Source organism: Montipora foliosa, unplaced genomic scaffold (assembly GCF_036669935.1).
Source record: "Montipora foliosa isolate CH-2021 unplaced genomic scaffold, ASM3666993v2 scaffold_420, whole genome shotgun sequence".
Taxonomy (NCBI): domain Eukaryota; kingdom Metazoa; phylum Cnidaria; class Anthozoa; order Scleractinia; family Acroporidae; genus Montipora; species Montipora foliosa.
In genome coordinates, this window is record NW_027179724.1 from 492,585 (window position 1) to 504,490 (window position 11,906).

Below are 11,906 nucleotides of genomic sequence, written 5' to 3' on the forward strand. Positions count from 1 at the left end.
ATACTGAACTTTACAGCGTCAACGTCGAATTGTCATCGAAATTGCAGCTTCTGCGGTTTACAACGGTTCATACAAAACCATCATTATCTCGCTTAAATGGTGCATTAGAAAACTTGTTCGAAAAAGCTATTTTCAGGAAAATTTTGGCGTTTAATTGGAGCTAGTTAGCCGGGTTACATAAGTGCCCTACTTTTCAGATTTCAGATGGTAAGAAAACTATTGATACTTGAAGTTATTTGGAAGACTGTTTGTTTTTAAGTATTAGCTGTAAAAGAAGCTTTTATTCCACAGCACTTCTATTAGTCAGTGTCTTTTCATAGGGCAAGAAGAGTAATGACTATTTTCGTCAAGGATTAGGGCACTTTTGTAACGGTCAAGCGGGCCATATCAGAAGTGCTGATAACTTTCCAAGCAAAGCAACGCCTTATCTTATATAATGTTGAGGACCGTTAACATCGACTTCAACAGGCCAACATCATTCTCAAACAGACAAAAAAAGTTAAAGCACAGAGTATAATAAAGAACTTGTCGTTGAAATGTGTTCATCCTTTATTTCCTATTTTCGTCATCGGATTCCTTTTACTTTACACACAACCCTTCGTAAAACATCCGAGGGAAAAAATATGCCCTGAACATCTTTGTAATTTACACCTGTGGCGCCTTGGGTTAGGGGACCTCCACGTAGTAAACGGAGAGGAGACTGGAAACAAGTGGTCGATCGCAAGATGGCGGAGGCGAAGAAGAAGGTATGTGTCAAAATTCATGGTTTTTTCTTGCATATCAGACAGGCCATCCGTCAGTTATTTGTAGGTAATAGCTGGTATAAACACCATGAGAATTCTCCTGTGTATATATTTTTCTGATCGTTCATTTCTGTCTTCGGCGAAAGGACTGTGATGATAGTGGTTTTTGGTTCGGACGGATTTTGAACCGATTTATGACTCTGATGTGCGATTCAGGAATTTATGCGGAAAGAAAAGTTAAAACATTTTGAACATTATGACAATAAAATCATTTATCTGTTTGACAACCCACGTAATACAAGATCTGATTAACAAAGAGAACAGCGATGAAGAAGAAGTAGTGAGAGCACTCGCCTCCCACCAATAAGGTCCGGGTTCGATTCCCAGACTCGGCGTCACATGTGGGTTGAGTTTGTTGGTTCTCTTCCCTGCTCCAAGAGGTTTTTCTCCAGGTACTGCGGTTTCAGTCCCTTCTCCTCAAAAACCAATTGTGTTGATTTGATTTCTGTACAGCAGTGCCCCCAATTAGTGCCCCAGTGCTAAATACACTATTACCATTTTTATTTAATTGATGTTTTAAACCTCAGTCTAAGTTAGAATTTGTTTAAATAACTGGCTTTCAATTAATATTAGTCTTTTTGTGTCATGTTCATGACATGATGATGCTGATCATACGTTATTCATTCACTACCAAGCTTAAAATTTTTAATATTTACTTTATAAACAGTAAATGGCTTAGGATTTATCATCCTTAGATTCACCCACTATTATCTTATACAGGTTCCTATTATGGGCAAAATTATTGAGGCCAAATCAGATTTGGCAAAGGCCATTATGGGAGGAAACAAAAAGCTTATTAAAAAGGTTAGTGAATCATTTTTATCATACAAATTATGTGGCATAAAGTAGAGTTAACTCTGGGACAGCTTTTGAGGGGCTTTATGAAAATGATGACCATCTCTTAGCTTCCCTAGTTTTAACTAGTTTGAATTACTTTCAAAAAAGATTACCTTCAAATTTGTAATGATGTGGCAGGTCAGCTTAATGCCCCTTTTTAGATTGTTTTATCAGAAATCAAGTTCTGTTTTCTATTATTCAAAGTGTCAATATAAATAAACTTTTAAGTGTACCAACATATATGTAACATTACTGTTCACAATGGACTAAGGGCTCATTAATTTTATGAAACTTTTACAAGTGTAAATAATTTTGCAAGCGTAGCTACAGTTTTAGGGTCTAAACACAATACTGCAACAAGTTGCAAAAATAGTGGACACACTATTTTTGATCTTCTTTTGGTGTTGTTCATTTACCTAATATCTCACACACTGCAGCCTCTTCCCCCTTATCAATGTTGCTAGCAGAATTATACCAAAAAAATGCTGAAAACTTCAACAGTCAACCCGTCATTCCACAGTAATTTGGACGAGATATAAATTTGCTTAAATTGCCCAATTTTCTGATAAATGGATAACATGTTAAATAAGGCTTTTGAAAACAACTAGAATTGTTTGATATGAATTGTTGTTTATGTATAAATTATCATAAATTATGTAAACTAATGATAACAGCTGTTGCGGAGGGGAAAGTTTTATGTTGGTAGAATATAAAAAAAGAAAACAGCAATTTTAGTTAACTGGTCTGGGACAAATACTACTCCAGACTAAGTAACTTAGACACTGGCCAAACTCTACATTTCTATCAGTATGGCACCTGCAGACAGCCTTCTGGATGCTCTTTTCCCTTCCGCAACGTTTTGAAGCCTAAACGTTTTGTTGGTGCATTTGTAAATGACAAAGTCAACTTTCATGTTTTCAAATCTTCTAATTTTAGGTCAAGGGTTAGTTGTATTATGTTTGAAAAGAAAATTTATTTTAAACTATAGCCAAGAGAGGTTCATTAAATTTTGTTGCGGAGGGGAATTCTGTGGAGGCAAATTCTCTTTTGATAATGATTTCGCTGAAAATTATGATGTTTACATTAACAAGATATATCATTTTTCTATCATAAGTTCAGCACCCAGGTAAATCGTGTTTAAATTAAAATGGCAGTCAGTACAACAAAACTGGTGAAAATATCTTAGCTATAATACATGTAATTATATTTCTTTCGTCATGCAAATGCCAAGATGCAAAATTGGACACGTTCATTTGATTGGCAACAGTCCATTTAAGATTATGGAGCATGAGCAAGTTAAAAAAGTGTTCCGTTATATCCAGGGGCACTGATTTTCTTTTGAAGGGTTGTTTTCTGTTAATGTTGAAAATACTCAAGGAACAGTGGTCATTATTGAACTTATGAACTCACAGTCAGGTTTTTCTGATCACTTATTATCTTAAGGTGTTTTTGTGCCAATTAATCTTAACAATGTTACATGTATGCATTACTAATGCATGATTTTGAATTTTTATCACAGTACTGTTTCTGACACAGTGCAAATATTGTGCAAAATGTTGAAAAACTTCAGTTATTTGAAAGCAAATGTGAAACTGTTGTATAAACATTAAAGTGTTGATGATATCACTCGCTTTAAACTTCTTGCTTATGATCTTCTGAAAATTGGACAAATTTTCCCCTCTGCAACTTACCCTCTGCAACAGTAGATGTTGTTTTCAAATTCTACCTCATTGAGAAAACCGTAACTATTTAAGTTTCCTCTTGTGATCTTTTCAATTAATCTAAATTGAGAAAAAGCATCAGCCTACTAGACTCTAGGTAATATTTCAGAATTCAGAGAATCTGCCAATAAAACTGAAAACAAACAAAACACCAAGTTTTCTGTTCCCCTCTGCAACGGCCATATTTTTAAGCTCTATGATCTAACAAATGCATTTTGGAGAAAAGCAGGACAGCCGCAAGTAAAGCTTTGTAGATGACCTTAAGCCTCAATAGGTTATGAGAAGTAAAGGACAAATTCTTATTTAAACTATAACAAGATCTGTGCCTCTAAATTTCCCCTCCACAACAGTCGGAATACTGTGGAATGACCCCAACATTGAAAGGGGGAGAGGGAGGGGGGGAGATGAAAAGGTTGTAATTCTAGATCCGGCAGGTATCAAAAGCTAGAAAACGTGTTTTTTTATTTTTATTTTTTTTTTATAATAGTGTCTCACCAATTTTGCAACCTGTTGTGGCATGTATAAAGTACACCTGTAGGAGTTTCATTAGACTTCAGACTGTGTAAAGTAGAACGTGGTCTGTGAAATCACCATACATGTTGATAGAGATACTCCACGGCATCACAAAGATATGAATTTTGTTTATGTATTTACGCGAGTGTTTATTGGCAACAGTGCCTACCTGTAATGGCCCACTGCCTCTTAATGGATGTGATGCTCCATGCATTGAAACGTGAACACCGTTCACCACAGCTAAAATAATACCCTGATTAGGATAATCCACCTCCTGGCTTTGAAAAATAACTCCCGTTTGGGAGTTACCCAGTATGGTGTAAAATGTATGAATGGATAAGTCATTAGCGGTAATTTCTAGTCCTAGCATACACACTGTAGCTTTAATTTTACTTGTACATGTATCTTTAACACATACTCATTGTCTTGTGTACTGCAGCACATGCAACGCCTCGAAAACCTCAGAAATGAGTGGGTCACTTATCCGGAAGAACCAGGTCATGGTTACAGTGGAGGTTTAAGTGACGAAGATTTGTACTCTCCATCTGAATGTTCGAAAGCCTCAGAGGAGTATTCTTGTAGTGATGGATGGAACAGCAACGATGAGGACCATGTAGTCGAAGAAAGTGTTAAAAAGACGACAAAAAGAGCTGCACGCAGATGCCCGTTAGAAGGCTGCAAGTCGAGTGTCATCCACCTTCCCCGGCATTTAAGGGAAGTGCATAAATGGACAAGAGAAAGGGCAAATAAGGCGACTTCCAGATTTGGAATAAGGAAAAGTTTCCTCTCAAAGCCTTTACTGCCAGAACTGTCTGAATTGTCAGAAAAAACTCTGCAGGAGAAGAAGAAGAAGAAGAAGAAAAGGAAGGATTATCACCGCCACAGGGCCTGTCCTATCGCTGGATGTCATGCGGTGGTCAAGCGCCTCCCTAACCACATTCAGCAAGTTCACAAGGACATTAAAAGAGGATCTCCTGTTTATAAACAGATTTTAAGGGATGCGCGTGCCTTCAAAACATGGCAACCATTGGATGCAGTACCATCAAACCCTGTAGTAGAGCATGGACAATCGTCGAACAACACAGGAGATAGTGAAATGGGAGAATTGGATGAACAGTTATGTGAAGAAAATGAAATGGAACTCGTAGAAGAGACAGATAATGTTGAGGAAGAAGAAAATGTGATGGATGAAGAAGAAACGTTCAGGGATTTTTGCCAGTGGCTACAAACAGCAGATGGTGGAAGGAGGGATGAAAAAATGGCAAAACAGCATTGCTCTCAAGTTCGTAAGATGCTTGTCACAATTGACTCGGAGAGAAAGTTGTCCTCTCTCTTTAATAAGAATTTGATTCGGGACAGATTTCTTAAAGATTATGCAGAGAAAATGTACAAGCCAGATACAGTGAAAGCTCACTTGCTAAGTCTTAGGAACTTTTGCTCCTTTGTTAGAACAGAGGAGCCATCAAGCGTAACAGTTAATGCAGACACGATCCAAAAAATTGAAGAAAAAGCACGTCTATGGTCATCCTCCTACAAGAAGGATAGTAACCGCAGACATTTAGAAAAACAAAATGAAGATCTTGAAAAGTTAGTTACGCCTGAAATGGTGTCAAAGTTTGAACGTAGTGAATCTGCAAGAACCGCGATTTCCTATATTGGCCAACTGAGTGGAGCGCATGCGCTTGAAGTAAATCAGTCTATGTACACTCTGATAAGAGATTTCATTCTGACGGAAATGACGATTGCAAATGCTCATAGGTCTGGAGTGTTAGCTAATATGACCATTGAGGAGTTCAAGAAAGTCAAAAAGACCAATCAAGGAAGCATGTTAATAAGTGTGAAGAACCACAAAACTGCTGACGTACATGGACCCGCCCGTGTTGTGTTGACTCCAACTTTATTCTCTTACCTGGACGTCTATGTCAATGAAGTGCGAAGCTGTGTGGCGATTTCAAGCAGTGAGAAGGACAGCAACTCACCATCCTTTGTGTTCTTGTCGTGGAACGGACAGAAGTTACAATCAGGACAAATTTCAACAGCTATTGATTCTGCATGGCAGAAGGCGGAGATGGAAGGACATGTTTGCTCCACAATATTTCGCAAATCAACCGTGACAAAGGTGCATGAAGATCACAAAGACCTGAAAGGTGATCTCGCTGATCTGATGGGTCACAAACCATCCACGGCAGAAAGGTTTTATCGCCTGCGTGAAAAAGAAGAGGCATGTGTTGAGGTTGCCAATAACCTTTCCTCTATCATGAGAAAACCACAGAAGAAACCTGTGTCACATAACACAACTGCAACAGCCACCAAGAGCTTGTCCCAAGAATGTTTGACGAAGGAGCGTTTGACATGGAAGGAAGAGGATGTGAATGCCATCAAAGAGCTGTTTTCAGAGGAAATCAAAGAAAAGTCAGTCACTATGGAAGTCGTGAGGGGAAAAATACAAGGCCATGCTGCTCTAGAGCAACTGGATGCTAAGAGAGTGTGCGATCGAATTAGAAGTGAATGGCGCAACAGTACATCTAATCCCGAGAGTGACAAAGCTGCAGATTGTATGCCTGAAACCGAGCCTCCTGAACAGGTAGAAACTCTTTCTGCTAAAATGTCACGCTTCTTTAAAGCTTCTGACGCGAAAGAATCCTGCAATTCATCAGATGTTGTTGGACCATCAAATTCCAGTTACCTTAGCAAGAATATTTTCAGTGATAACGAAAGGAAGGTTCTTCTACGAATGTGTGGTACTATGGTTAGAGGAGGTGTTGTTTCAAAGCCTGCCATTAAGGAACGTCTTGAAAAAGAAGAAGAGGGAAAGGAGCTTCTCAACAAATTTTCCATAAATCAACTTGTGAACCGCCTGAAATATGAAAGGAGATTAATTAAAAATAACTCTTGCAGGTAAAGCAATTGAATTAGGATGTCACAAGTTTAATTTCTCAGGCGCCTTTCAGTATTAATGCACAAATTCATTATCTTGTACAATTTGAAAATCAGCTTTCTGAAATAACGTATTTATTTTTTTTGCTGCACTCAATTATCCCTAGTGCTTTAACTTTAAACAGAAAAGAAGGGAAGGAAAATTGATACTGCACGATGTTTGATTCCAATCTAAAAACACAACACTTTCCATGAGTTTCAGAGTTTGCATTCTACTGAAAGGCATTGAAAATAGAAGCATAATCACTGTCATTTTGTTGATCTTGGAGAGTAAGAGTAAAAGCGTATAAGGTGGGCTGAACTCTAAAAACCAGACAAGAGTCAAATCTTGCAGTCCGAACAGGTCATTTTCACATGAAACAAGATTTTCGAGCGTTTTCGCTAAGTCTTTTTTACTGCCATTAATAATAATTAGGAATAGACTCGGGCCGTGGGTGAATGGTTCTGATCAACAGTGGAATATAGTCTTCAGAACAGAAAAGTTCCACTGGCCAGTATAGCTCTCTAGGAGTTTAGAGTCGTGTCGTCAGTCGCCAAATTGATGTGCGGGAGGAAAAGAGTTTCAGTTTCAGTTTCAGTGTGATTACTTGGAAAATGCTATGTTGCAAGAAAATTAATCGCTACTATAGCCTCGATGGAAACTAGGTGCCTAAAGGCATTGAAAGATGCGGTGCTTGCTACAAAGGCAGGCAGACTATTCCATTCAGGTATAGTTCTTGGGAAAAAAAGAGAATTTATAAGTGTCTGTGCGGGGAGCAAGAATGTTAAGCTTTTGAGGATGATTACGGCGGGTTACAGTTTTACAATAGCTTAAGTGGTCGTTGAAGTTAATAGGAATTAGGTTATTAACTATTTTGAACATCATACAAAGGCGGTCGCGCTTTCTGACGCTGGATAGTTCAGACCAGCCAAGTTCCTTAATTAGGGCAGTAACACTGACATGACGCAAATAGTTCTTGAATACAAAGCGAGCAGCACGTCTCTGAACCATTTCAAGCTGATTGATGTTTATTTGGGTGTACGGGTCCCACACACTGGAAGCATATGATAACGTAGCTCGAACTAGTGAAAGAAAAGCGCGGGCTTTGACTTCTTTTGAGCAGCTGTACAATTTACGTCTGATAAGGTTAAGAGTGCGCGTTGCCTTCTTTGTAATGAGTGATGGGAGAGGAAGAATCTCGAACAATTGGCATGTACAAAATAAATGTGATTGTAAAAGTACTTCAGAAAAAAACAAAGCGGAGCACATCATTACAAAGACTAAACTTCTGTTCTTAAGGTAGTTGTTAACATTGGCGCTTTTAATTGTTGAAATTTTCGCTTTTCGTTTTCTTGTTAAGGTTAAGTAGATGAGAAATCAGCGAAGGCTGGAAATGTCTCAAAACCTTTCAAATACCACGAGATATCTTAAAGAAATCGGCTTTTTGAGAGGTGGTTACTTTTGGCATTTCGTTTTTCTTATTTTGCAAAGGTTATGTAGTTAAGAAATCAGTAATTGAATTGTTGCAAAGACTTTGAAGCGGTAGCGTTTTCATGAAATTATGAAAGATTTAGCCTTCGTCTTTTTGTGAAGGTTAAGGGGTCTAGAAAGACCTAAGGAATTAACGCTAAGGTTTTCATCTTAAAGTGCTACTATGACCAAAAATCCATTGTACTGTTTCTTTGTATTTTAAAACTGCGATAAGTGAACACCAAGTGACCGAAGTTTTAAGCCTTTATTTCTTTTGACTGAAATTTTCTTAACTAATGGTCCGCCATTACTAACTTTAAAATCTTGAGAGAGCTGGATCAAGGATAAGATGACGTCAAAGGCTCACTAGTTTAAAAATGTATTTCGTGTGCACGCGCCTAAATTAATACATGATGCACTACAGGAGTTTCGAACTTTCAGACTTTAAAATAATAAGCTGCGTTCACATGCTGCAATTTTAAGCTAGAGAGTATTTGACGCCATCTTATCCGCGATCCAACCCTCTGAGGTATAAATCGGTCATTCTTGAACGTGAATAATGTCGGACTGTGAAATCCTAAACTTGCCTCAAAGAAAACAGCCTTTGCATAAAATTTGAAGCTCAAGATTTTGCCAGTCACGTCTCAAGCAAACACGCTTTCAAAATCTGAAAGAAAAAGGAAAGTGAATTTTTTGATCATAGGAGCACTTTAAAGGCATCCTTTTGGGTGGTTAAAGATTACTGTTAGTATGGGCACTCTTTATTAGTGGAAATTTTGCTTTCCGCTTTTTGTAAAGGTTAAAAAAAACCTACAATAGGTTCAAGTAGCATGAGATTCTTAAAGAATGATTTTTCGGTGTTAGGATTAGCAGTTTAAATTATTGGATGAGCTATTATTGCATGCTTTCATGTTTACATTATCACACTTAATACTTAAGCTGTAACAATGCGGTATTTTCAATTGAGGATGGGTTCCACAATTAAATCTACACCCGGTTTTGGAAATTACAATACATAAACACTCAATTATTGTTTGTTTTTGTTTTATTTGTTTTATTGATTGCCTGTCAGGGGTTGCTGTGTGCACACACTGAATTCCCAAGTCAAACGCCCAATTTTGATTTTCATCAAGTACCGTACGACAACTTCTTTGAAAAAGTTGAAATTAACAATGGGAACGATACGCGTAAGTTCATTGATGGAACTTTAATTGTCTTGGTGATGGATGGAACATTAACTTAAAAACCTGACTTGATCGCTCAGCCCCTTGTCAAGGCTAGAAAGCAATACTTTGGCAACATGAACAAAATTAAGGGAGGGTTGATCTTCAACAATAAATTACTCCTCCCCATGGCCTAAATCTTTATTTGCCAACGTCTGTCAGAGGCCTGTAAAGCAACCAAGAAATTTAATTATGTCTTACTTTAAGGCACATCACTAGAATGTTCTTGTTTTTGTACCTCATTCGGCTTTTTAAAGAAGGTGTAAAGCATGGGAAAAGATAGTGGCTTAGTGGTATTTTGACGTTACCAAAGTGCCCGACCCCACGTTACTAAAGTGCCCTAAAGTTACCAAAGTGCCCGACCCTACGTTACTAAAGTGCCCTAACGTTACCAAAGTGCCTTACCGTACGTTACTAAAGTGCCCTAAAGTTACCAAAGTGCCCGACTCCACGTTACGAAAGTGCCCCAACGTTACAAAAGTGCCCCATTTCACGTTACCAAAGTGCCCTTCAATCTCTCTCTCTCTCTCTCTCTCTCTCTCTCTCTCTCTTCTTGTTGTGACAGACTGGTGATCATGGATGGTGGGGCATTCCAAACCAGCAGGGAATGGAAGTACTCGTTAAGAAATCAAATGAATTTAAAATGTTCCCTGTTAACAAAAGAGCATTCAGGGTATTCAACTATCGGGGCATTCACCAAATTTAAGTGTCATTGCAAGAAATCTAGAAGAAAAAAGGTACAGTACCATTTGCAAATCTTAGTCTATTTGCATGTAAGATGGATGTTTCCATTTGAATGGACTGGTATCCCTACAATCCGGATTTGGCCCTCTTGTTGAATGACTTTTTCAGGCGCACCGTGATTGATAGAATTTGTAGGTAGTCACATGATTTGGAGTGCAATTTGGAATAAATAAACACGAGTATTTGTAATCTTTGAAAAAGCCGAGTGAGTCCACAACAAATTTTGACCACTGCGATGACGAATATCGTTGTCGATAAGAGTATAGACAACGCTGAACCACTTTCAATTTGTTTCTTACCGCAATATTCAAAGCCAAAGTGTTTATTTCAGAGCGTGACCAAAATCAGGACACAAAGAAAGAGCTACAACAAGTTGCAAAAATAGTGGAGACATTTCACCTTCTTGGGGCATTATTAATTTCCCTATTATCTCTCACACTGCAGCCCCCCTCCCCGCCTTATCAGGGTTGCTACTAAGACAAAAAAATGTTGGAAACTTAAACTTTCAACATTGAAAGGGGGAGAGGGGAGAGGAAGTGGGAAAGGTTTAAGTTCTAGATACGGCGGGCATTGGAAGCTAGAAAAGGCGTTTTTTAATGAAAGTGTCTCAACAATTTTGCATCTTGTTGTAGCGTTGTCTATAACTTTCTCGCAATATGATTGGTATATTTTCAAAATGAGCGTTCCTGATTGGCTATTACATTGCGTGACAAATTGACGCGGGCATGATGACAGCGGCGTTGTCTAGACTTTTTACGACAACGGCAAATTAGCCAATCAGATTGCGAGATTACAAGAAGTTGTGGTAAAAATCTTTTTTGCCATGGTGCCTCACAAGATCGTTGACGATATCTTCGGTTAGTCTTCTGAGCCAGCAAGTAGTAGTTGACTTCGTAGTTACTGTAGCTCTAACTAGTGAGAGCTGAAACTGAGAAAGTGTTACTGAATTACTTTGTTTTCATGCCATTTTTGGGGAAAGAGGCATTGCTTAGCAAGAGATAGCTTACTATCAGAAGTACTTTTCCTTCAGCCAGCTGCATTGGCCACCACTGACATATCTGCAATCGGTACAACAGAACGAAACAGGTCTGCTATGCCGATAATTATTGTGACTTCGTGTATTTCATGTCAAAGAAATAGGTTGGAAAATTACTCTCTTGTGAATGTACAGCTGTTAGCATACTTAAAACCAGTGACGCTTATAATTTCTGATTTGTTGGAACTGGGTTTAACAAAATCTTGAACATACTTCAGAGTAACTTAAAGACTTTTCTTTTTTTTTTCAAAAGCAATAGACCCCCTCTCCCCTTATTAATCCAAACTACCAAAAGAACTACCTAGCAGCGGCGCGTTATGATTGCGCGGGGAGTGCGGCGTCGTTGAGACTGTTCCAGGACTGGCCAATGAAAGACTAGGGCTGCAACGATACATTTTCTCACGATACGATACACATCTCGGTGCAGGTGCCACGATACGATGCAATCTCGATGCATTATTACATAAATAATTTTGTACAACGGGAAGACATTTTCCGACAAACACCGTGTTTTGTCCGTGGGTGCGTAAGACTTTGTCAGCTGACTGTTACGAGTTCGAATGTTTTGAGGAAAGGTAGTTTACAAACTAAACTGAACGCAGGGTTGTCGGAACAACAACAAGAAGGTTTATTCCAAAGTAA

General features: G+C 38.4%; 1 protein-coding gene across 1 annotated transcript; it reads left to right on the forward strand.

Moving 5' to 3' along the window:
* The first annotated feature begins 725 nt into the window (after positions 1–725).
* On the forward strand, positions 726–6,776 carry LOC137988525 (uncharacterized). Its single transcript, XM_068834529.1, has 3 exons — positions 726–746; positions 1,524–1,607; positions 4,314–6,776. Exons 1-3 carry the CDS (start codon positions 726–728, stop codon positions 6,774–6,776), a joined length of 2,568 nt encoding a protein of 855 aa, XP_068690630.1.
* The last annotated feature ends 5,130 nt before the right edge of the window (positions 6,777–11,906 follow it).